Source organism: Ictidomys tridecemlineatus, chromosome 1 (assembly GCF_052094955.1).
Source record: "Ictidomys tridecemlineatus isolate mIctTri1 chromosome 1, mIctTri1.hap1, whole genome shotgun sequence".
NCBI lineage: Eukaryota > Metazoa > Chordata > Mammalia > Rodentia > Sciuridae > Ictidomys > Ictidomys tridecemlineatus.
This window is the reverse complement of record NC_135477.1, coordinates 9,618,174-9,645,195: the sequence shown is the minus strand read 5'-3', so window position 1 is coordinate 9,645,195 and position 27,022 is coordinate 9,618,174. Positions and strand designations below refer to the sequence as shown.

At 38.7% G+C, this 27,022-nt stretch overlaps 1 protein-coding gene across 4 annotated transcripts in view; it reads left to right on the top strand.

The window, feature by feature from the left end:
* The first annotated feature begins 13,473 nt into the window (after window positions 1-13,473).
* Window positions 13,474-27,022, top strand: part of Wdr11 (WD repeat domain 11) — a 53,937-nt gene continuing 40,388 nt past the window's right edge. For 3 of the 4 annotated variants that reach the window (XM_005320730.5, XM_078038352.1, XM_078038409.1), the window contains exons 1-6: window positions 13,476-13,678; window positions 14,760-14,871; window positions 20,167-20,320; window positions 21,357-21,530; window positions 23,857-24,043; window positions 26,281-26,446. In XM_005320730.5, the coding sequence (XP_005320787.1) occupies window positions 13,593-13,678; window positions 14,760-14,871; window positions 20,167-20,320; window positions 21,357-21,530; window positions 23,857-24,043; window positions 26,281-26,446 (879 nt within the window). In that variant the 5' untranslated portion in view covers window positions 13,476-13,592. Of the gene's footprint in view, window positions 13,679-14,759; window positions 14,872-20,166; window positions 20,321-21,356; window positions 21,531-23,856; window positions 24,044-26,280; window positions 26,447-27,022 lie in introns of all 4 variants that reach the window. The other variant, XM_078038461.1, reaches the window with a different exon arrangement.

Sequence of the window (27,022 nt, the reverse complement as noted above, 5' to 3'; positions counted from 1 at the left end):
TCAAAGGATTGAAGCCCATGTACTGAGACCTTTGAACCCATGAGCCTCCATATAAACTTCTCCTCCTCTAAAACTGTTCTTGTCAGTTTGTGTCTGTGATCTTTCGATCACAGCAACAAAAAGGATGACTTAAATCGTCCCTAGGAAAAATAGTTGAGAAATAAGGGAAGGAGACTCAGCATGCAGTGGTTCATAGAAGTTCAACTCTGGTTTCCTATCTGGGGCTCCCACTGTTCTCCATTGAAGGCTATTTCTTGCTAGCTGATGGGGGAAAGTAGTTCCCTCATTTTGTTAACAAGTACTGAGATAGTAACAAAAGAAGGATCAGGAGAGAGATATGTAAGTCCCTCTGTGACTGAACACTGAACGTGAGAATATTTATGCCTCATGAGAATTCACTGTGATAGAGGCTTTCAATGCTGGGATGGAGTGGGGGAGCATTCTCTCTGAGGCAGAGGCTAGCATGGACTTTTCCTCCTAAAGATGACCTCAGCAGGGCCATGTCTGATTGCACAATTGGATAATACAGCAACCAAACCTAAATCCCCAAAGGGGAATAATAATGGGGCAATGGGTTGACTGTACTATCATGCATGGGCAGAGATTTTTCCCTAATTGGAACAGGCCTTTTTTTTTCTAGATTTGCGCTTTCTTTCTCTACCCATCATGCTTTCAACAGCACCATTCTCTGCCACGTACACCATGGCAGCCCACACAACATTACTTCTGTTCCAGAAATTTCCTTCATGCTGAAGTGCCCCTGGGTGGAACTGGTCTTAATTAGGAGCCCACTGTGCCATTCACAATGCTGGGTTTTGCTAGATTAGAGAAGTTGAAGCTGGATGTTGTGTTAGGTTGAACCACAGGAAAATGATATTAAACCATTTTGACCCATAAAAATGGTACTTTCATATGATCAACCCAGCTCATGACCAAGCACAAGCCCAACAGATGCTTCTGCCTCACGTTGAACCTTGGAGGACCAAGGCAGGCAGAAGGTTTTCTCATGGTAGCAGGTGTGGAGTAGGGTCTTGCAGCAGGAAGGGGATGTCTTTGAGGAGCACAGTCAGCACCAGCTAATGTCAAGCCTGGGAGCAGTGGCCCCACAGCTGTCCTGAGAGCAGATTCCTGCTGCAGTCTTAATAACACTGCACATGTGTGTATGTGCACACACACACACACACGCACATCCCACTTTCATTCCCATCTAAACCTAGTGTCTTCCCACTGAGCAGATGAGTTTCAAAGGTTCTTGGGATAAACTCCTCTTTTGGTTAAGCTAACCAGAGTAGGTTCTGTTGTTGATATTTTAAAGCATTAATAAATATCCCATCTTTGGCCACTGATTTCCAATAGTTTTCAAATAGTGTGTGTATCAGTTTCCAAATAGTGTGTGTATCAGTTTCCAGAGAGAACAACAGTTCACCTGTGAAATAACCCAGGCCAGCAGTGGGCGGCAAGGTGAGGAAGGGCAGGTGTCAGATTTTGATTCATTCCACTTAGTTGTTTTTCAGATTTTGAAAAAATTTCTTGTATTTTTTAAAAATTATTTTGTTTTTCAAATTTATAATATGCAGCTAAGTGTAGTACTATAAATACTTATAATGTTTCCATTGCAATAATTCCTTTGTGTCTCTAAATATTATCTGTGGCCTTTCTCATTTTTAAAATATTTGCCAGAGAGTGAAATATTTATAGTTTGTTGTTTTCAAAAGAAGGCTTTGATGTATTAATTACACTCTTATCTGCAACTTCTCTTTTGCCTTCATTATATTCTTCTAGTATTCTTCTACTTGGCAGGAGGGATTGTTTCTTTACTAACACTCTAAATAATTAAACTCTAAATTTGGTGATTGTCTCTCCTTTTTCATAGCATTAAAATCATTAAGTGAATTAATCTGGTCGAGTTCAACAAGCATGTATTAAGGGTCTACTACGTGACAGGTACAGAGCTAGGGAGAGGATGGCCAATATGAATAAGACAGGAACATGTGTCCCAAGAAGTCTAGAAAAGGATCAGGCTCATGAAAACATATTTTTAAATAATATAAACATAAAAGTTGTCATTGGAAATTGTGAAATTGATAGTAATTTTTATCTTTTAATTACTTTTTTGTATTTACCAATATTTTGGTGATAGATTTTTAAAATTATCAATGTTTCATTTATAAGACTTGCTAGTTATATAATCAGAAGAACCCAGAAAATAGAGAAGGAAGTCTGACAATATGAAAAATGGTGGCATTTAACCATGAATATGGAGATTTTAGAAAGCCCTTCCAGAAATTCTTGCTTGGGTTGGAGGAAGAATCAAAGAAAGTTAGAGAATGTTCTAGACTGACCAAGCAGCATCAACAAAGGCCCAGTGATGGGAGAAAAGAGGCACCATCCTGCCTGAGCATGGGCTCCAGAAGCCTGCTTGCCTCCATGTCTGCCTGCTTCACTGCTGTGCCCCGCCCAACACCGATGGGCACCTGGACTGCAGGGGGCGCTACAGTGGTACCTGATCCAACAGGTACTCTGCAAAACTTATGTGACATGGAATGACGGTGGACGAGGTGACAGGGAGGAGAGGCACCGTTCTCAGGAGAAATCACCATTTGATCCGGGAGCCTCTTGAGAGTCCCTGTGTGGTTATCAGAGATAAAAGAAAACTTTAGTGGAACTTCCTGTTTTAGAAGAATAGGTACCATTCAGGGGTGGACAATTTCCCCACAGTTTAAAAATTGATGTGGCATAATTATCACTATTTTGAATCACTAAAGTTCATAGTCCGTTACCTATTACCTCCTGTTGTAGATTAACGAGCCCTGTTGCAGATCCTGTGGTACCAATATACCGCTGATGTGAACATTTTACCATGTAAAGACTAGTCTTATGGGCTAAATAAACCAGAGGACCAGTGGATTCCTCAATCATAGACTCCATAAATGTCTTTAATAATGGCTGCTCTATTGGCTTGGTCTGTTCTGACTCTCAGTAGTAACTCACATCTTCCACTTCCAGAGCCCCCAGAGGGTGCCCAGGGAGGAAAGGCCAGGCTTAAAATGAGAACATTTTAATATCACTGTCATGTTACTGTGTGGCAAGTTATGGTACCAACTAAAATATTTTATATGTACATATATTGTGTTTGTGATTTGTCTTTGTGATTTTAACACACACACACATGCACACACATAAAATATACAATATGAATATATAAAATATATGGTATACATAACCACATATACCATATAAAATTGCAAATATCAATGTGCATTTAATATACTGCTTCTCAATAAATGGCATTGTCATTCAGCTCACTGAGTTTTATAGGACGTCCTTTTCTACAATTATGCAAGAATCCTTGTGGTTTTCCCTTTTAAAAATATAAGTGAAGTGTCATCCTGATTCCCACAGGGAATTAATTTTTATAACCACTACATTCTGCCATGAATGAGAAAGATTAATTACTGTTTTCTTCTCTACTTTCTATTGAAACCCTCCATGCTAATGAAGCCAATGTGAGGAACTTGGCACTTAGCAGAGTCAGGTATAACTTCCCTGATTAACTCAGCTGGGAACCTCTGGGCACTGCACTTGACCCTCAAAAGAGCATCGTTTAAAGGTTGAATCCAAATTCTCAGTAATTGACTTGTTGGACAGCCACCTGGCTAGGTATGTCAAGAGGCAGATACCTGGGTTTGGTGGCTCTGTGGGGCTGCTTGGACCAGTCACTCTGCTGCTGAGCTAAGAGATAGTATCAAGGCACTAGTGAAGGCAAGGTGGGCCTGGGGAGCCCAGGCTTGCTGCAGGGCACACCATGTTGAACATAGATTCTGCAAGTGAGCGCCCCCTGCAGGGGTGCCTGAGAACAGTCCAGACAGGAACAGCAAGAGGAAAGGAAGTAATGACCCCAGGGGAGGGCAACTGCTCTGCTCCTGGACCTTCAGGAAGAGTTCTTTTCTTTACTTCTGTGACTGATCCTTGGTGTAGAGTCAGATGCACTCTCCCAAATATAGAATACTGTGTTGTCAAATTGTTGGGAATTCAAGAAATGGAAGACATGCTGAATCAAATGTCAGTGCATTTTTCCATTAAAAATGTAAAATTCCTGTATTTTGAAAAAATTATAAAAATAAAAGGCAGATGATAAGAGGAAAACTGCAAATAATACATCAGATTACTGAAAGAAGACAGTGAAAATAGTTCTTTATACTATAACCTCAATTTAATAAAATAATACCCACGTACATTCTTAAGGAAGTCACAATTTTTGCGTATTTATGCTTCTCTGAAATGATCATGTTTTCACCATAAGTATTTATTGATTCTTTAATTTAGAACATTTTAATTGCAAAATAGTTATACTCACTTCAGAAAATTAACTTAAGAAAATAAAATAAAATTAAACCAACTATAAGCATAACATTAGCTACATATATAGCTCTATTTTTATTATTTGAAAAATTGAAAAAAAACTTAAATTTTAGTTAATAGCAGAATAGCTAAATAATTTCTTGCATAGCTACATCCACTCTACCAAATATTATCAAATATTCCAAAGATAACTGTGATGACTGCACAAAAATTATAAATATGATTATGAAAGAATGTTGAAACAATTAACAAGATATGTGCATATTATACAGCCATGTAAAAATATCTTATTTTTGATAAGAACTGGGAAAATATATGTAAACTTAACAATAAAACATTAACAAAGGAAGATTATGGATACATTTTTCTCTTTTAAATAAATTATTGGGGACTGGGGCTGGAGCTCAGTGGTAGAGCTCTTGCCCAGTATGTGTGAGGCACTGGGTTCGATCCTCAGCACCATATAAAAATAAATAAGTAAAATAAAGGTATTGTGTCCATCTACAACTAAAAGTTAAAAAAAAAATCATTGGGGTTGGGGATGTAGCTCAGGGGTACAGTACTTGCACACACATACACACACACAAAGTTATGTTATTCTTCGTGTTGGAAGAGTGAGATGAAGCTGTCAGCATAGGTCAGGGTATCCTGAGTCCCAGCAGTGTCCAGTGCTGGCCTTAAGGACCCTTCCTTCAATCTGCCCATACTCAAGACTGATGATGGGGCAGACGTTGAATGATAAAAATTAGTGTCACCTTGAGGAGACACACAAGTGTGCTCATGATTCAAAGAAGCAGAGTAAATTCCCATTTTTTTCTCATCATCACAATTGGAGGAGCCTGTGAAAGACCAGACAACGCTATGAAATCCTTACAGAGTCTCACAGCTTATTTCTACCGAGGCTCAGCTTGGTAAGAAGGAGAAATCAATAGAACTGCGTCTGCCCCAGAAATCATGAGCATACACTAAACACAGCCTTGTTAGTTTAATCTAGGGTATGAAATGTTATTCCATGGGCACAATGTTCAGATATTATTTATTTGGGTTAATAAAATTGTGATTATAAAAATTTATAAAAATTAGAAATTAAGTAAGTTCTCTTATTTTCCTTTAAGAACAGCCAATAGCTGGGAAACACATATACTGAAAGAACGTGAGTGGCCCTAGGGATGAGGCATGCTGGTATCCTCCCGCAGCCTGAAGGAGCCAGGCTCAGTCCTTAGTAGAGGGAGGAGGGCTCAGTGCTTGGAACAGGGAACAGGACTCAGCCCTTATTACAGGGGTCAGGGACCAGTCCTTGCTCCAGGGAGCAGGCCACAGAAGCATAATGACCTAGAGTTCAGGACGGGGCTCTATTCTCATAACTACAGGAAAAACACAGACGGAGCACTTGCCCCTGCCTACTGCATACATGACCTCCTTCGAACCACTCAACAATTTTACCAGGTGGGTTATGATCAGCCTCATTGCTCAGATGAAAAAACTGAGGCTCAGCAAAGCTATGTTACTCTTCCAACGTCACACAGCAAGTGTGTGCCCCTGGACCTGGTACCCGAGTCACCGGGCTCCCATCCTGTGTTCTCTCTGACATATACTGGAGATTGAACCCAGGGCTGTTCTACCACTGAGCTACATCCCTAACCCTTTTTATTTTTGAGACAGGGTGTCACTAAGTTGTACAGGCTGCTCTTAAACTTGGGATCAGCCTCCCGAATTTCTGGGATTACAGGTATGCACCACCATGCATGTGATATTTCTATCCCCTAAACTTGCCCAGAGCCACAGAGTACGAGGTGGCAGGGCCAAGGCAGGCCTGCTGTCTGCCTGCCTGCAGAGCCCCCCTATCTGCAGCACCACTCAGATACCTCTGCTGTCCCAGGGGTGCAGGAGGAGCACACCCCTCAGAAGGCCCACTCAGTTCAAGTCCATTTCAACATGACTGCTTCCTGGAAACACTCTTCAGTCTAATAACCCTCAATTACCATGTCACACAGAGGAGTGACTAATCCATTGTTCTGTAATTATTACCCATAACATGTAAAGACATAAAAAGAGATGGATAACGAGTGTAGCCAAGTAATAAATCAGATTGATGACCGTCTACAATCAAGTGAGGAGTGGGAGGAGGATGTTTAAAGACAAACATGAGGAAAGATAAGTCCGTGCAGCTCTGGCTGTGAGTCAGTGCTCCTGCCCGCTCAGCCTGGCTCCCCTGCCCGGCTCCCCTGCCCGGCTGGCTGGCCTTCCACGTTTACCAGGTGATGTCCCTTTAAAACGTTTTGGCTGTAAATGTGTGTTTTCCACATCCCCGTGTCATCCCCCAGGAGAACTCTTGTTTACTCCTGCAGCTCCCGGGAAAGCAGCTCTGGACAGAGCACTGGCTTTGGCCTGGGGAGGCCTAGCCCGGGGTTGTCTTTGTCTCTCGTGGGCAACGTGTAGCCTGGGCAAGGCGCCTAGACTCCCTCAGGCTCAGTTCCTTCATCTAGACAACAGCGACGGTGACACAGTAGAGTTGTGTTGAAATCCGAATGCTTTTGCTTGAATAATGAGGAATCGACCCGTGGAGAACACAATGTGAGAAGGGAATTAATCTGACAAAGTCTATAAAGGCCCTGGAGCCTGCTGGGGTTGGAGTGGGGGGAGCGGGAGGCGTCCGTCCCACAGCAGGAGAAGGTGCTGGGTGCAGGCAAGGCCAGGAGGGACGCTCAGGGTGCCGGTCGAGCTGTCGCATCTCCTTCATGTGCTCCTTGGCCATTTGGGTATCTTAGGTAAACACTGTCTATGCAGGGCCTTTGCTCGTTTTTTAAATTGGCTTCTCTGTCCTTTCCTGTGGAGGCAGGGGGTTCTTTGTTTTTTCTGAATTTGAGTTCCTCTGCATGTGAGTCAGCATCGGGCTGAAAGGGATACCAGTGGCAACCCCTGATACCAGTGGCAACCCCTCTCTTCTCACGTTGTCCCCTACCACCAGCAGCTGGCAGCCCCCAGCAGCATGAGCTGAAGTCAGCAGCATGTGACTGGCAGGGTAACCGTCCCTGCCCGTGGCTCTTGTGGGGCACTGTGGCTGACGGCTCACAGCCGGGTCCTTGTCTGTGTGAGGGCAGCCTGGCCTTTGGGGAAGGGTGAGGTCATTCCCTCTGGGCCAACATCAGCCATGGACTCCCAAATGTACCCAGTGTATTCACTGTTAGGACCGGAGAGCCCCTGGCTTAAAGCGTCCTGCAGTGGTTTCAGCTTCTTGAAGACTCACCAGCAAATTCAGTTCCATTTATACCCAGATCCTTATTAATTCCACTCTTAGGAGCCACGCCTAACGAGGGAACTTCTTTCTTCAAAGTGGTATAGCTTAGAGGGGCCGGTGCTCTCATTGAAAACAGGAGGCCTAGATTTATGCCCCAGTTCTGTCAGTAAACAATAATAAGATGCAGTAGGAGACTCTGAGCTGTGGTGAGGTCTTTGATTATATTATCTAACTTCATGGTGTGAATTATCCAGGGAGAGTTACTCTCCTGCTATCCCAATATTAGAAGAAGAAAAAGACATAACAAGGTCAAGTAATCTGCCCTAAGTCACAGTGAATGCCTTTCTATTTCAAATGTCATCAACTATGACTCCCCAGAAGATATCTGGACAAGTATGACGTTCACATGGATTTTCACATGTGCAGGCATTGAGCATGGCTGGCAAGGGTGACAGCAATGCAGTCACCCGCCAACCTGTCATTACCAGTAAGACCAATTAAAACAAGAATACAAACAAAAGATACACAAATAGTAAAATGTGATTAAAGAACAAAAATCCACACATTTTCCCTTTGACTTATTTCTGGGAGTGCATATGGTTCTTATATACAGAATTATATTCCTTTTGGCTTCCTTAATCAGGTCAAAACCAGACCAGTGCTTCCTTTCTTACTATTGGAAGTAAGACTTTGACCTCTGACTTCATTGGAAATATCTGCTTAGCCATGTGACTCAAAGTCCATGCTGCCACCTACAGAATGGGAGAACTTTCTTTGTAAATCAGATATCTGAAAAGGAGCTTAAATCTAGACTATGCAAAGAAATTTTATAACCCTGTGGTGAAAAGAAAGATAAACCACTTTAAAAGGAGCAGAGAACCTGACTAGGTATCTTTACAAAAAAGATTTGCAAATGGTCAATAGGCACATTCAACCTCCTCAGACATGGGGAAATGCAAATTGAAGCCACAGAGAGAACCTCTTCACACCCAATAATGTGTTAATCAGCTTTCCCTCACAGTAGCGAATGCTTGACACAGTCAGCACATAAAGGGAAAGGCTTACTTTGGCCTCAGTTTTGGGGTTTCATCCTTGACTGCTTGGTGCCTGGCTGTTGGGTGGTGGTGAGGAGCACTTCATGGCTGCAGAGCATGGCAAAGTCTTTCCCTGATGGCTGGAACCTGAGAGAGAGGAAGAGGCTAAGGGCACAGTCCCTGGGGACCTGAAGCTGCCCACTGGACCCCACCTCCCATAGACAGGGTTCCACCACCTCCCAACAATGCCACTGGATGGGGACCAAGCCTTATCACCTGGGCCTTTGAGAGACATTCACACAAAGCAAGGTGTCACTGGAGATGTCCCTAGAGAAGGGTCTAAGGAGTTCCCAGAGGAGAGGGGGAGCTCAGCTTAGGACTCCCCAGGTTCCTGGCACACACTACGGAAAGACTTCCTGCATGAGCCAGACACAGGCGTCAATAGAGGTTTACTTAGGAGGTAGAAAAACATTCAAGGGAGCATATGGGCTCCCTTGAGGGTGCGAAGCAGCCCTGGCTTGGGCTGGGAGTCCAATCTTTTTTTCCAAGATTTAAAAAATTTGTTCTAATTACTTATACGTGACAGTAGAACACACTTGGATACATCATACAAAGATAGAGCATAACTTCTCATTCTTGTGGTGTACATGATGTAGAATTACACTGGTCGTTAGTCAGATATCCACACAGGGTAATAATGTCTGATTCATTCTACTCTCCTCCCTACCCCCATACCCCCTCCCCTCCCTTTACTCCCCTCTGCCTAATCCAAAGTATCTCTATTTTTCCCTCACCCCACTCCCTATTGTGAATTAGCATCCGGATATCAGAGAAAACATTCAGACTTTAGTTTGGGGGATTGGCTTATTTTGCTTAGCATGATATTCTCTAGCTCCATCCATTTACTGGCAAATGCCATAATTTCATTTTTCTTTAAGGCTGAGTAGTGTTCCACATTTTCTTTATCCATTCATCTGTTGAAGGACTCTTGGGTTGGTTCCATAGCTTGGCTATTGTGAATTGAGTTGCTATAAATATTGATGTGGCTGTGTTACTGTATATGCTGATTTTAAGTCCTTTGGGTGTATGCCAAGAAGTGGGATAACTGGGTCAAATGGTGATTCCAATCTAAGTTTTTTTGCGGAATCTCCATACTGCTTTCCAGAGTAGTTGCACCAATTTGCAGTCCCACCAACAATGTATGAGTGTTCCTTTTCCCCCACATCCTCGCCAACATTTATTGTTGCTTTTATTCTTGATAATTGCCATTCTGACTGGAGTGAGATGAAATCTTAGTTTTGACTTCTCTAATTGCTAGAGATGTTGAACATATTTTTCAAAAATTTGTTTATCAGTTGTATATCTTCTGAGAAGTGTCTGTTCTGTTCCTTAGCCCATTATATGGATTGGGTTATTTTGTTGTTGTTGTTGTTGAGTTTTTTGTATATCCTGGAGATTAATGCTCTGTGTGAGGTGCATATGGTAAAGATTTTCTCCCTTTATGTAGGCTCTCTTTTCACATTACTGATTGTTTCCTTTGCTGAGAAGGAGATTTTTAGTTTGAATCCATGCCATTTACTGATTCTTGATTTTACTTCTTGGGCTTTAGGAGTTTTGTTAAGGAAGTCAGTTCCTAAGCCAACATGAGGAAGATTTGGTACTACTTTTTCTTCTATTAGGTGCAGGGTCTCTGTTCCATAGCCTAAGTCCATTTTGAGTTGAGTTTTGTGCCAGGTGAGAGATAAGGTTTTAATTTCACTTTGTTATATATAAATTTCCAGTTTTCCCAGTGCCATTTTTGAAGAGCCTATCTTTTCTCCAGTGAATGTTTTTGGCACTTTTGTCTACTGTGAGATGACTGTATTTATTTGGGTTTTTCTTTGTGTCTTCTGTTCTGTATCATTGGTCTACAAGTCTGTTTTGGTGCCAGTACTGTGCTGTTTTTGTTACTATAGCTCTGTAGTATAGTTTAAGGCCTGGTATTGTGATGCCTCCTGCTTCACTTTTTTTGCTAAGGATTGCTTTTGATATTATGGGTCTCTTATTTTTCCAAATGACCTTCCTGATTGCTTTTTCTATTTCTATGAAGAATGTCATTGGAATTTTAATAGGAATCTGTATAACGCTTTCCCAATCTTTATAGAAGATCTGTACTGGAGGATGGAGCTGCACAATTTTGAACCAGTTTTCTCTGCACTTGTATTTTTTTTTTCATTTTATAAGGGCATGGGCCAAGGTTGTGTTGCTTAAGATATACAACTGTGCTTTCTGCATCTCAATATCTCAATGAACCTTTCCTTTAAGATTAAATATTTCTCTCTCTGTATCCTAAATCCCTATCTCTATGGCAACTAAGATGGCTATGATAATAAAAACTTTAAAAAGACAAGTTTCAGTGAGTATAGGGAGAAATTGGAATCCTCACACATCACTGATAAAATTGTGAAATGGCAGAGCTTCTTTGGCAAACAGTCTGGCAGTTCCTCAAAAAGTTAAACATAGCATTACTAGACAAACCATCAATATTACTCTGTATATGCTCAAGAGAAATGAAAACATTGGTTTACAAAAAAATGCAAAGAATGTTTGTGGAAATATTACAGTATTCAGAATAGTCAAAAAGGGGAAAACTTTTTCTTGTCGGGGGAGGAAGTTCTGGTTACCTGTTGCTCACTTTCATCTGTGAGCTCCTGCCTACTCCTGATTGTCACCTCATGCCTGTTTGACCTAATACTTAATGGGCACTTGGAGCTCCTGAACCATCTGACATTTATAGAGGGCCAACTGTATGTCAGGAAGGGTACGAGGCATTGCAAAGGAAAGAAGGTTGGAATTTGGTTCCTTTCTAAAAGAAGTTCTAATTTTACTAGGGTATATTTATTTCCTTATATTATGGTTACCTAAAAATGTGTTGGTCTCCCCTATGAAACAGAAATTTCTGCAGTTTAACAATAGCATTGGATATAAATACTGAAATAGCACGGAAGAATAACATATAAAAATGACTTTTCAGAGGTCACTACACACAATTCCACTCACATCACATTGGCCAGAATTGAGTCTCATGGCTTGGTCTAGTTATAAGGGAAGTAGGAAATTATACTCTATGGTTATACACATCTTGGTGGCCCCAAAAGAACCAGTGGAGAAGAATATGGGACAAGGAAAAAAAGGGAAAGCAGCAACAGCAACTAGTTGCAAGAGGGCAACTAAGAGCCAAAACGTTCCTACTGCTTTATTGGAGGTGACCTTCGGGAAAGCTGTTTTTCAAGAGTGATAAGGTGGACATGGAGAAATTACCAATATTTTGTTCAAATTTCTGTTGATGTATTGAGGGGAAAAAGCATCTGAAAATATCATTCCTGATGTTAAAGAAATATGAAAGTTTTCATAATCAAAATGGAGTCCCCTTGAGTAAAATTAACAGAAAAAAGGTAAGAGGGGAGGAGAGAGGAAGAAAGGAAGGAAGGAAACAGAGCTTGATATTTAGGAAGAAAGATGTTTATGTGCAGTTGCCTGATAACAACCACTATAGTGCTCCCCTACTCCACCAAAGAGTCATAAGCTTCTCTAAAGACCCTTAGCAAAATTGGTTTAACAACAGGATATCAGCAGAAATTTCTGCAGAGTGTTCAATATGGTTTGAAGCTTCCTCTTTCTTGTAAATGCCAAGTTTGTAATCAAAACACATAAACCTCTGTCTAGCCTACGAATATGGGTCAAAGAGCAATTGTTATGAACCCACCCACTGACAGGTAACCACTACACTGAGTATAAAATTTAAAGAATTTCCAGACTCTGAGGTCCAGAGATTTTTAGGTATTAGCCCCTCTTGTCTGCTGCAGCTAAATAAATCTGTTTCCCAAAAATTCCTCGGTTGTCCAGTCTCATCTGTCCTACATCATTGCTATCACAAAAGACTCTGCCAGAATTACAAGTTTGCACAGAGGCATTGCAACCTTTTACAAAAGCACTTCTACAAGGACATCCGCCCAGCAACTGCCTGTTCAATCTCAGACTGATGCCACCCTTGTTATTAATCATTGTGGCCAAGGATTGTTATTTGACAATACCTGATGTAATCCTCCTCATTTTTGCCTCAACCTCTTTGAATATGCCTGTAGTTTACTATGGCAAGTATATTAAACTGCTATTCCCAGATAAACACCTTGGAAGACAGAGTCTGTTACTGCTTTAATTTAGGTTTAAAGTGGAAAGAAATCATTTTATTAAGTGTTACTGTAGAGTAAACCAAGTGCTGATTACAAAGAAGGGAAGGATTGGTTATAATTGGAAAAGCAGCAGAGTAGAAATTGCAAGATGAGAGCCAGCCCAGCAAACAGGCAAGGGGGTCCTTGCACCCCATGCATAGCACACCCACTTTTCCTCAAGTGCAAAGGGAGTATTTCCAAAACTCATATGGAGTGTTCTCTGCATTTGGTAATTATCTGCATTGGGGGCACTTATTAATTTCACTCTCTCCATCTCATTCAATTAGTGGCCATTCGTTTGTTCTCTGTAAACTCCAAGAGAGGGAGGCTGCGTCTTCATCCGTACCCCAGACACCTCAAGCGGGGCCAGGCGCTGGTCGTTGTCCTAAACGAACCGACTTAAGGCAGAAAGGCAAATTGGCACATGTGTGTCTTGTTTTTCAGATTTCTAGCAATGTTTCCCCCAAACCTGGAGGAAATAGATGCGACACTTCTTGCAAACACAGCCACAGAAGTTACAAAACCCGGGACCACTGGGGCCGCAGGACTCTGGAGAAGGCGGAACCCAGAGACGGGGAACCTGAGTTCAGCAGAAACTGGAAGCGGCGGAACCTGTAGATGGTGGGACCTTGGGGCCGGCGGAACCTGATGGCGACGCCGACGGGCTCCCGGGACTCTTGAACGGAAGGGCAGCCTCGGCCGCTTCCGGGTTGCGGGCCGGCTGGGGAGCCCGGGCTAGCCGCCGCGATGCTGCCCTACACCGTGAACTTCAAGGTGTCGGCGCGCACCCTCACCGGGGCCCTCAACGCCCACAACAAGGCGGCGGTGGACTGGTGAGGGCGGCGGGCTTCCGGGCCGCCGAGAGCGGCCAGAGTCTGAGGGGAAGGGGAGAGAACAGGGGCTTCCCTCCCTGGTGTCGGCCTCGCGCAGAAGGACGGCCGTCGCACGGCTGCGTTCGATTTTCCTCGAGATGATGAGTTTTGTTGTGCCGATGGTGGCAGGTGCCCCATGTGGGGAACCCCTGCAGATGCATTTGCCCTCCTGCCCCGGGTGTCCCCGGCCCTGCCTGCGCGCTCCGTGCTGGACCCTCCCTTCCCCTTCCTCCCCGGATCCAGGCTTCTCTTCCCCCAGCCCGCCCCCCCCTCCCTTCTTGGCTTCTGTCCACCTCTCCCCCCCTCCCTCTCCTTCCTCTCCCTCTCCCTCTCCCTCTCCTTCCTCCCCCTCTCCCCCTCTCCCCCTCTCCCCCTCTCCCCCTCTCCCCCTCTCCCCCTCTCCCCTTCTCCCCTTCTCCCCTTCTCCTTGCATTCATTCAACGACGTGCCGGACTCTCTGCTAGGCACCTGTGCATTCCCTGCCTTTTCGCACCTTTCTCTTTTCTGGTTCAGTTCGCCCCTGTTACCTTTTGTCTTTTCACTGTGAAGTAACAGCAGCTCCGAAACTAATAATAAAACGGATGTGAAGCAAAATTCTGAAGCTGTGGCGCTGGGCTTGTTGTCAAAAGGACTGAAACTCCTGACTTGTGTCGTTTTTTATGGGGTTGTAAGATCTAGGACTCGTCTTAGATACATATCCCAGGCACATGGTAGATACTCAACATTGAAAATAGATTTAAAAGAATAAGACAAAGCATAGGCCTACAAAGACACACAAGTTGCTTTTTACATGTTCATTGCTGTATAAACGTAGCCTTAGGATCCTTTTTAACCAAATGAAAAATGAATTGCAACCAGCATTTGTAAACTTAGCTAGACCTTTTCTTTCAATGGATACTGTTACATACAAGCCTTTGGGTTTAAGTAATAATTTTATTAATGGTGGTACTTGTGTACCTTTATCATTTATTTAGGATTAGCAACAGAGAAGTTGAATCTTGCCTTGTTGCATACTTGAGTTTTAATGTTGCTCTTTTGCCAGGGGCTGGCAAGGTTTAATTGCTTATGGATGTCATTCGCTGGTGGTAGTGATTGATTCCAGTACTGCCCAAACTCTTCAAGTTTTAGAAAAACATAAAGCTGATGTTGTTAAGGTAAGTCAAATCTCACTTTGACTCCATAACATTCTGTATAGTGTGAAGTTTAATATATCACTAGGTTCTCATTAAATCATAGGTACACATTTTGAATACTCTTAAATATAATAATCTATTTAGGGTAACCCAGCATAATGTCAATCTAGGATGAGTTATTAAAAAATGACTTAAGTCATTTTAAAGCTGTGTGGGAATACCATTTCTGCCATTTACCAGACCACTCATTCCATTGATTAGTTTTGGATGCTTTGTGTGCACTGAGGATACACAGAGAGGTCTTAGGCAATTCATTATCTTGTGAGGAGAATTCAGAGCATGGTAGGACTCGCTTAACATGCTGTGGGAAGAAAAAGAAGGAACCGCTCAGCTAGTTGTAGGGGTTTTGGGGTGAGTCACAGAAGTCTTTCCAGTTAAGGGGCTGGTAAAAAGTATTTAGCCAAGTGAGAAATTTAGGGAGTAGTATTTCAGGGAAAGGGAACACGTGTAGAGCTAACTAATGTGCTGCAAAGATGGCAAAAGAGTGCTCCACTTATAGAAGTGCTGAAAGAGGAGCAGCCCAAGAGATTCAACTGTGTGTCTTGAGAATTTTATAACATTAGGAAGGAGTTTGATTTCTTTTTTAAAATAGGAGATTGATATAACTGCATTTGTATTTTAGAAAAACTCACTTTGGCAGCTGTGGAAGATCTGTTGGAGGAAGGACTGGAGGCAGTGAAATCATTTAGTAGACTTTGAGTAATTTTGGCAAGAAATTCTAAGATGCTAAAATAAGGATGAGACAAAAATAGAGTCATCTTTAGGAGCTGTGTGACAGGCAAATTGGATAACTTGTGTAATGATCAATGTAAGGAATAGTCTCTGACTCCAAGGTTTCTGTTTGAATAACTGAGTAACAGTATGACCGGTAATGATGAGTATGTGTGAAGTCAGTGAGTTTTAAGTTTTCAACATGAAAAGTTTGAGATAGCTATAATGTGTTTTTTTAAAAATGTTTATTTCTTAGTTTTTTGGTGGACACAACATCTTTATTTTTATGTGGTGCTGAGGATCAAACCCAGCGCCGGGCACATGCCAGGCGAGCACACTACTGCTTGAGCCACATCCCCAGCCCTATGATGTGTTTTTTTATAGTGAGGTAAAGTTTAGGAAAGAATTCAGGGTTGGGGATAGAGATTTGAGGTCTTCTTCATAACAGCTTTATTGAGATAGACTATAGAATTCATCCATTTAAAGTATACAGTTTTATGGTTTTTAGTATATTCACCATTATTTAGCCATCACCAGTCAATTTCATCACCTCAAAAAGAAACCCTGTACGCATTTGCCTCATTCCCCTCATTAGGCAACCACTAATCTATTTTCTGTCTCAGGAGGTTTGCCTGCTCTGTATATTTCATATAAATAGAATCATACTGTATGTGGCTTTTTATGCCTGTCTTCTTTTACTTAACATAATGTTTTAAAAGTTCGTCTGCTATAGCATGTATCACTACTCCATTTCTTTTTATTGCTGAACAATATTCCACTTGAAGGATATATCACGTTTATTTTTTGAACATTTGGATATTTCCCAGTTTGGGCTATTATGAATCACGTAATTACAACCATTCCTGGACTAGTTTTTATAATTGATCTGTTTTCATTTCTCTTGGGTATATATCTGGAGTAGCATTACTAACTTATTTGGTAACCCTGTGTTTAATTTTTTGAGGAGCTACTAGACTGTTCCAAATTTTACTTTCTGTTTAGCAGTGTGTGAAGATTTAGATTTCTCCAAATTACCCCAATCCTTATTCTCTGTCCTTTTGATTATAATCATCCAAGTGGGTGTGAAGTGGTTCTCATTATAGTTTGGATTTGCATTTCCCTGGTAGCTAATGATGTTGAGTATCTTTTCATGAACTTGTTGGCCACTTGTGTGTCTTCATAGTAAAACTGTTCCTTCAGATCCTTTGTCCATTTAAAAACTGTATTATCTTTTTATTATTAAGATGTAAGTTTTCTTTATGTATTTTAGATATAAGTCCCTTATCACATATATATTATTTGCAAATATTTTCTCTCATTTTTTTAGGTTTTCTTTACTTTCATTCGGCAGGTCTTCCCTTTCAAGAGCAAAAGTTTTTCATTTTGATATGGTGCAATTTTTCTTTTTTTTTTTTCTTTTTTCTTTTGTTGCTTGTGCTTTTGCTGCCATCTCCAAGAAACCATTGCTTTTTCCAGTGTCAATAAGATTTACAATTTTGTTTTCTTCTAAGAGTTTTACTGTATTAAATCTTACGTGCAGATCCTTGATCCATTTTGAGTTAATTTTCATACATGGTATGAGGTGGGGGAAAATATTATTGATTTTTGTATATTTACCTATGCCTCTGCAATCTTGCAAGACTCACACATTAGAGCTAGTAATTTAGGGGTGGGTTTTTAAAAATAGACAATCGCTTTATCTGAAAATGAAGACAATTTAATTTAATCATTGATAGTCTGTATTTCTTTAGGTTTTTTTTTTTCCTTGCCATATTACGCTGGTCAGAACAGAGAATCCATGTGGTAGGAGGATACTCTTGTGTTGTTTCTGAGCTTGAGAGGAAAGTATTTAGTCTTTCATTATTGAGTCGGATGTAAGGTACAGAAGTTTTTTAAAAGAAAAATATATTTACCTTCATTTTTTTTTATCTATCTTTCTTTTTTTTTTTTTTTGTTTCTGGAGCTTTTATTTTTTATGTAGATTCAGGTTTCAGTCTGGTATTATATTCTCTTTACCTGAAGAATGTACTTTAAGTTCTAGAAGTGCATATCTTTCTTGATTCTCTCAGCCTTTATTTGTCTGAGAAAGTGTTTTACCTTTGTTTTTAAAGGATATAAAATGCTGGGTTGGCAATTTTGTTTTCTAGTAGTATTAAAAATTTCACTCTACTATGCTCTCCTTACTTAATTTCTGATGAGAAATTCTTGCCTTGGTTTCTCTCCTCTCTCTCTCTCTCTCTCTCTTTGTACCTTCAAGGTTTTCTCCTTATCCTTGGTTTTCAGCAGCTTGTCTATAATGTGTCTAGGTGATTTTTAAAGTGGTATATCAGTTGGAGCTTGCATAATAGGATTCAATACCATACACATGTGTATACATGTATATGCATATATATATATACCAACAATCATTTTGTTATTAAAGGTAGTTATAGGTAGTTATATTCTCTAGAGTCACTGCAAACACTGAATTGGTGAATACTGAAACATTGTTTACTCCCAGCAATTGGGTTGTGTGAACTTCTGGTCACAACATTTTCATCAGCTCAATAATATATAACCTTATTTTATATGTGTTTCTATTTAAGGACATTTAATGTATATTGTTGACTCATTAACATTGAATTCATGTCCTATAGCATATCTCTGAGCAAAGCTATCTCACTCATATATTTTTCTGTAAGGCATGTCACAACTTTTTTGCCCTTAAGAACAGAACAGTACTATACTTGGGAGCTGTTTTAAACAATGAAGTCACCAACAAAAAGCCCCAAAATGTGAAAATGTGATATTTAAAGAGATGTGAAATGGACCCTTTTTTTGTGCTTTGAGAGCTGAAGCAAGAATACATTGTTTGCCCTCAATTGGGAACACACGTGTATGTCTGACTAAATTTTTACATTCTGTTCTTATCTGCAAATGCATAGCACATACTACTTTTGAGGTTACAAACAAATATTACTGAGTAGGCAAATTCACATTTGTGGAATCTGCAAATAATTAAGATTGACTATATACACCCATACACACAATGTATAAACATATACACACATACATTTAAATATATACACATATCTAAATGAACACATACAAAAAATACGCATAGCATGCACATTTTATTAGAAAGATTTTTGCCTCAGAAGATTTATAACAGTAAAACTTTAAAGATTATTAAAATATTTGGAAAACTTGATTTCATCTTTTTCATAAATACTTAATTTGTTATCCTACTTTCCTACTTTATCATTATCTGTGGATGTGCCTATATATATATATATATATATATATATATATATATATATATATATACACGTGTATATATGTTTATATGTGTACAATTAGAGATTTTCTGATGCTTCAATTTATCAATTTTGGGGGGTTGGGTACTGGGGATTGAACTTAGGGGTAGTCAACCACTGAGCCATATCCTGAGCCCTAGTTTGTATTATATTTATTATATTTATATTTTGTATTATATTTAGAGACAGGGTCTCACTGAGTTGCTTAGCACCTAGCTTTGGCTGAGGCTGGCTTTGAATTCGGAATCCTCCTGCTTCAGCCTCCTGAGATGCTGGGATTTAAATTCATCTATAAACACACACTGAATATCAACTTTGAGCACTGTACTGGTGCTCTACTGGTCTGGTACTAGAAATATGAACAAGGGCTACAGGATGTACCCCTGAGAGCTGAGAGTCTATGGGTTGGTGATAAATTAAAAAAAAAAATTATAATTACACGTGGTATAATAAAGTGCTTTGAAGAAAACAAACAGGATGCTAAGATAGAAAAAACAAGTGGTAGTAACCACCAGAAGAGTGACCTGGGAGTGGCCAGGGAATGTCTCAGGTCATGGTAAGGATTATAGGACTTGTCTCTTATTCTGTATTCATTATCCAAGAATTTAATCAGATTTGTCCTGGAGTTGTGAATTTTATTTTTAAAATTCTATTCTTACTTGTCCTTTAATGTTGTTGGAAGTATGAAGCATAAATTTCTTTTTATAGAAAAACTTACATTTTTATGAAGGTGATAGAACCAGAGTTTTTTGTTTGCTTTTGGTTTTTCCTTTGCTTCCCTGTGGAGGCTTTGTTTGTCTCTAATTGTCTCCTTTTAATTAGGAGAACAAAATATAGAAAAACATTCTTCTTAGCAATTCATGATTTTATATGTTTTGTTACAACTAGATTTTAGGGGAACTAGATCCAAGGTATTCTGAGGTTTTAAAAGCAAAGTATTCTGGATAATTTTTGTTGTTTTGTTTTATTTTGATTTTAACCTGAGTTCCCAAAATATTAAGGCTATGCATCATTTTTCACATTTTCAAGGCAAGGGCATTTTGATAAAAAATATTTGCAATGCAACATTTGAAAAATGCCATGTATAATAAAAATATCAAATTTCAAAATGCAAACTAGTTTCCTTTTATTCATGCTAAAGATTTTTGTAATACAAATATAGTATGGGTTCTGGTTTATGTGTTGTAAAATGATGTTTAGTTTTATCCAATGCTAGTATTTACTTGATCTGATTTCTTCTTGATACTAGGTTAAATGGGCCAGGGAAAACTACCACCATAACATTGGCTCACCATATTGCTTGCGCTTAGCTTCTGCTGATGTCAATGGGAAGATCATTGTTTGGGATGTGGCAGCAGGAGTAGCTCAGTGTGAGATCCAGGAGCATGCCAGACCTATCCAGGGTGAGGAAAATGTGCTCTCCTCAGAGCTTATATTGATGTACTTACTCAGAATATTTTCTTGCCCCCTCCCCTCCACCTCTCATTTAATGTCATTGTTTGCAGATTAACTCTTGGAGATTTTTAGCCTGCTCTACTGATCTGAATTCTGGGCTTATTTTCTCAAATCTCAATTGATTCATGCTTTGGTAAAACCCTTAATTTCAATTTCAGCCTCATTCAAGCATGATAAGAAAATTAAGCTGCTTTCATCTTGAAATCTATATTATAAGTAAACTTGGTTGAACTGCTCTTATGAATTAGCTATCAATGTTTAATAGAGTTGAACAACATTTTATTCTCATTTTCTTAGATTGTTTAGCTTTTTCTTTGTTATTAATCCAAAACCAATGAAATATTCTTTAGGTATATATCTTTGAGAACCTCTCTGATTTTTAAATTGTCATTTAAAAATTTAAAATTTTTAAATGACAATTTAAAATTTTTTGAGTATTTTCTATGTGCTAGGTACTGAACTACATCTTTAGTCTGTTTATCATCTTGAAAAATCATGAAAAACTTCAGAGTCTTCAGGAAAGCATTTGGAGAGTGTGGCATCTTGATTGTGGCTAAGAGAGTTTCATATGTTGGTTTTATAGTTTTGTTTTTGGTTTGTTCTTTTTGTGATACTGGGGATCAAGCCAAGGGCCTTACATATGCCAGGCAAAGGCTCTATCACTGAGGTATATACCCTAACTCCTAATTTTATGTTTAAAGGATGATTAATTGTGTTGAATTTTCTTGAAAGTGATATTTTAGATTACTTGGAATTTTAACCAAACATCTCATTCTTACATGAAATAAAGTTTTCTTCTGTAGATTTTTCTTATGTTACTCACTTAAAACCAATACAGTATTGGTAAGAATGCATATATCACGTTTGGCATTGTGCTAAGATTTTAGGGATTGTACCTACTAAATTAAATATCAATGGCAAGTTATCCACCTCTTTTGAAATGGAAGTTTTTTGAATTTTGCCTTATTTATCTCGTCTTTACAGACGTTCAGTGGTTGTGGAATCAAGATGCTTCCCGAGATTTGTTGCTTGCTATCCACCCGCCAAATTACATTGTGCTCTGGAATGCAGATACTGGCACGAAACTATGGAAGAAAAGCTATGCAGATAACATTCTCTCTTTTTCTTTTGACCCTTTTGATCCCTCACATTTAACTTGTGAGTATTGGTTTCTTGTGGAAAAAATGAATTAAATGAAGTACTAACAATATAATTAATGCTGTATCCCATGCAATATATATATATATATATATATATATATACACACACACACACACACACACACACACACACACACACACACACACACACACACATATACACATACATCTGTAATGCTAAGATGACTGAGCAAAATGGAGAAGCACATCTCATCCATATATCTGCAGGTCCTGATTCATGTACTAAATCATTACTTCTTATCATTTTCACTTATTTTAATAGTTAAAAATATGAGCCAGCAACCCACACCTACTATGTTGAATTTGTGAATAATATCGGACTAGCCAGGGACAGAGTGTTACTGTGATTCTCTAATTCAGATTTAATTGAATTAAATTTTTTTAGGAATATTTAAAAACCTTGAATCAAAGATTTGATTTACTCTGTGGCCAAATTAAGTTTCTACTTTTTAAAAAGATTATTCTAGGGCTGGGGCTGTAGCTCAGTGGCAGAACACTTGCCTAGCATGTGTGAGGCACTGGGTTCGATCCTCAACACCATGTAAAAATAAACAAATAAAATAAAGTCGTTATGTCCATCTACAACTACAAAAAATTAAAAAAAAAAAAAGATTATCCTAATTCATGCCATGTGTTGTGAGTGCCCTAAACAGATGCATGTAAAAAATGGAATAAGCCCAAAGGAATCTTTTCTTGCAGAGGCATTTTTTGTCACTATTTGATATTTTATAGATCAGATGATGTAAAAATGAGATTTTAGTTATTTTTATGGATAAATTATTTAGAAGATACTCATTGTTCAGTTACTCAACAATATTTCTTGAGCTATTGACACTAATATGAAGGTTCTTGCTTTTGTAGAGTTAGCATTCTAGTTTGAGCCAGATCATAAACTGTGAACATAGTGAGTTAAGTTCTAGTCTGTTAAAAGGTGATAAGTGATATAAAGAATGTGAATAGGATGAAGGGGATGAAGAGGGATGGAATATCTGGTGGTCAAGTTGTGATAGATATAATGGTAAAAGTAGGCTTCATTCTGATAATGATCAGAAACTTGAAACTTGAAAGAGGTAAGGGAATTAGCTGTTTTTCCTGGATTTGAATGACTCAATTCTGATTCTGGTCCGTCTTTATTAAATGTGTATGTGTGATAGTGAAATGAAGGAGTCAGAGAAAGGCAGACAAGTGGAAGTTGAAATGGGACACATGGCTAAAAAGTAACCACAGTATGGGCTGTTCAAGCCTTTGTGTGTATGAATATTTATATGAACTTGTGCATGCATACATTCACTCACTCAGCAGTTTGCTGAGGTAAATGCAGTGCTGCAAGAACACAACAGAAGACTAGTGCAGCACAGGGAGGGAAGGCATCACAAAAGAAGAGAAGCCAGTGAGACCTTCAAAGATGATTCTGGAACCTGGAAAGGAAACAAGGTGTTAGCCCAGATTGGTTGCATCAGCTCTACGTCTCTGTAATTTTTCTGGTGGAAATATTTCAAAATGCCACTTGCCCTAACACTTTTTATTTACTTCACTGTGCTAGGGTTGTCATAACTTGTATGCTTTCTTGATCTCTGTGCCTGCAGTAGCCTTAGATTGCTAAGACTCAGGGTGGATGAGGTTGTCCTGCCCATATATCCCAGTATTGGTCAGCTCCAGTTAGGAAGGAGAGTCTCTTTATAGTCATAAAAAGGCATAGTTTATATTGCCAAATGTTGTGTTAAACTATTTTTGTTTCATGGACATTTAGTAATCCTCTGTTGGGACTTATGTCATTTTTAAATATAAAGGGAAACAGTCTTTATTCATCCTAAGGTACAGTCTGATGTTCAAGAAGACTGAGTAGCTCATGAGAATCCTTCAAAATTTAGTATCATTCATTCAAATATTTGAACTTAGCTAATTGTGATATGCAGAATATCTTACATATGGGGTATTTTTCTTCTTGTGAATCTTATATTCTGGAAAGTGTTTGGATTTTGAAGTTACAGAGTTTTTAATGAAATTCTGTGCACAGAATTTATCAGGAAGAACAAACATTTGTTCTTTCTGCCAACACTCTTCTACTGTCTCTTTAATATATAAACATAATTCAGAATGCTGAGCTTGGAAGACTCTGATGAATTGTAATGGATTACTTGTTTCTTTTCAACTTGGAGAAAATTCTCATCATGTTATGACCATAACATTGCATGTTCTATATTTTTAAAATTATTATTGTCTTTCTCTCATGTTGTATTGGAATAAAATTCTGTGTTCAACTTGACTAAACTTTAATAAGAATTTTGCTTCTTTTAATATAGTACTCACCAGTGAGGGTATTGTATTCATCTCCGACTTCTCTCCATCCAAGCCTCCCTCGGGACCTGGGAAAAAAGTGTACATCTCCAGCCCACACTCTAGCCCAGCTCATAACAAGCTGGCTGCAGCCACAGGAGCCAAGAAGGCTCTTAATAAAGTAAAAATTTTAATCACTCAAGAGAAACCTAGGTAAGTTAAAAGTGTAAGCCTAACAGCATTCATCAGTTTGTCAGATATCAACGCATTCTTTTGGAGTTGTGTTAAGGTAGATATTCTTCTTCATCTCACTTCACTTCCTAGTTTCAAGTTTATTAGAGGAAAAAAAAAATATTCTGCCTTTTCCCATAGGAGGAGATCCAACATTTTAGCATGGTCTCTCTGCATCGTCCAGCCATTCTAAACTCCCCCACTGAATTTTTCAGATTAAAATTTTTCACTCCTGATTTTTACTTCTGAAAAAATGAAATGATTCTGAAGTTGTGCTTATTGAATACATGAAGAATTGGGAAACAAAAGCTGAATTTTATTTTAGTATGTTTTCCTGACTTTGCTGTGCCTCTCATTAGCCAATAAAATATAAGTGTTTTTCTTATGTAGTTGAAGATTTTTCCCATACTGATTAAGAGCTAAGTTCTGGGGGAATCCATAACTGTGACTCAGAACAGATTCCTTAGTCTTACTCAGATTTCAATCTCTAAAATAGGTTTTAAAGTAGTTCTTAGGATTGTTATAGAGATTAAAAGATATGATAATGTTAGTAGAGTACTTCATGTTGTGGTTTCTACTTTGTAAGCTTTCATTTAGAAAATGTGAGTTGTTATGGTTTAAGAAACTATACCTGAGCTGGGTGCAATGGCACCTGTCTGTAATCCCAGCTGCTCTGGAGGCTGAGGCAGGAGGATTGTGAGTTCAAAGCCAGCCTCAGCAACTTAGCAAAACCCTAGCAACTTAGCAAGACCCTGTCTCTAAATAAAATACAAAAAGGGCTGGGAATGTGGCTTAGTGCTTAAATGCTCCTGAGTTCAATCCCTAATACAGGAAACAAATAAACAAAAAACCCAACAACAAAAACTGTACCTATATAAAATTTTAAGTAACTACTTTTATGTATTAGTTTTATTTTTCCTGTTCTGGCAAGATTTTTTGGCATTCATTTTTAAGATACAGCCTTTATTATTTTTTTTATTTTTTTTCAGCCTTTATTTTTAATATGCTAAAGTTATGCTACCTAGATTTTTTGGTTAAAAAAATATAGTAAAAATATAAATTTCACTACAAATACATTCTAAATTTGTGGATAAATGTTTTTATGTTATTAAACCACAGGCTGGTTAAATTGTTTATTTGTGTTCCTTTTTTGTGCCAAAATGAATTGAGTATCCTGTAAGTATCTTACGAGAACTTTCCACTATTCATGGATTCCCTATCATGTGCAAATAACTATTTGGCAGGCAAATGGTTTTATAAGTTGTGATTTAATCTCTTATGTGAATTACAGGTACATTTTGAGCACTTTTTATCCTTCAACTGGAACTGACCTAGTTGTTTTTACATTCATTACTTTATATAATCTTAGTCCCAGGTGGTAGCTCTGTTCCCATCACATAGAGAAAGAAAACTTACTCAGGCCCATCCATGGCAGTTAGGAATTTATTGCACTACAAATCTCTCTCCCTTTCTAGTCCTCTAAAGTAACAATTTGAAATTTCTAAACCTTTCAATAAAATTATCATGTAAATATATTTCTGTTGAAATATAGTTAAAGGTTATGATTAAATATATGCAACAGTCACAAATTACTAGAATGATTTTTAGGACTAACACTTTTTTACAATCCTCATAGTTTCATCTCTTATTTACACAGAAGAAAATGCTGGGATATAATGAATGAAATACCCAAATTTGTTCCAAAAAAGATTTAGGCAGTGTAAAAGTGAGTGAGATGGCCTGGGGATATAGCTCACTTGCCTACCATGCATGGAGCCCTGGGTGTTATCATCAGCACTGCCAAAAAAAAAAAAAAAAAAAAGTTGAGAAAGGCAGAGTAGGGCAGAGATGACCTGCTAATCCCAAGTCTTGCTTTCATCAGTCTCTTGCTTCTAATTGCAAAGTAAAAACAAAACTATTTTATGAATTCCATCATAATATTACCACTTTTCATCTTATTATGGATAAAATGCTGTTCTGTTTTACTTAAGTCATTCAAAAATTTAGAAATACTATGTCCACTTAGCCTTTTGAATTCCAGCACTGAGATCTAAGTTTTGGATGCTAACCACATTGGTAATTTCAAGAAATAATTGTACATTCTTATTGACTATTTTTACATAGTAAGTACAAAATTAAATCTTTCTTAATCTTTTTTGAAATGAATCAAGTCTTGATACTAACATTGATATCAGTTCATCTCTTGATACTTTTTTCAGTGCTGAATTTGTAACTCTCAATGATTGCCTCCAGCTGGCATATCTTCCTTCAAAAAGGAACCACATGTTGCTGCTCTACCCTCGAGAGATTTTAATCCTTGACCTCGAGGTGAATCAAACAGTGGGCGTGATTGCAATAGAACGGACAGGAGTTCCCTTTCTGCAGGTATCCAACGGTTTGTAAATTCCACCCCCAGAAATTTCTAGAGATGGTATTTAGAGAAAGACTATAATCTTCCAAGTCATTAGTACCACTTTCTTTTTTCTGTTTATTAAAAAATAAATGGCAATGTTTTGTGTTCCTTATTTTTCTGCACTTTTAATTGGTTTGATTTATCCTAAAAATTCTTCTGACCTCGCCTGAGATATTTACTGAACTATTTATGTCCCATACACATGGATGAAGACATATTTTTTTTTAGAATTATAAATTGAATTTTTAAAATGTTCATTTGGTGTTAAATTTTAGGTAGGGGCTGGGGATGTGGCTCAAGCGGTAGCGCGCTTGCCTGGCATGCGTGCGGCCCAGGTTCGATCCTCAGCACCACATACAAAGATGTTGTGTCTGCAGAGAACTAAAAAAACTAAATATTAAAAAATCTCTCTCTCTCTCTCTCTCTCTCTCTCTCTCTCTCTCTCTCTCTCTCAGTCACTCTCTCTTTAAAAAAAAAATTTAGGTATTATGTATTTAAAAAAAAATTTTTTAGTTGTAATTGGACACAATACCTTTATTTTATTTATT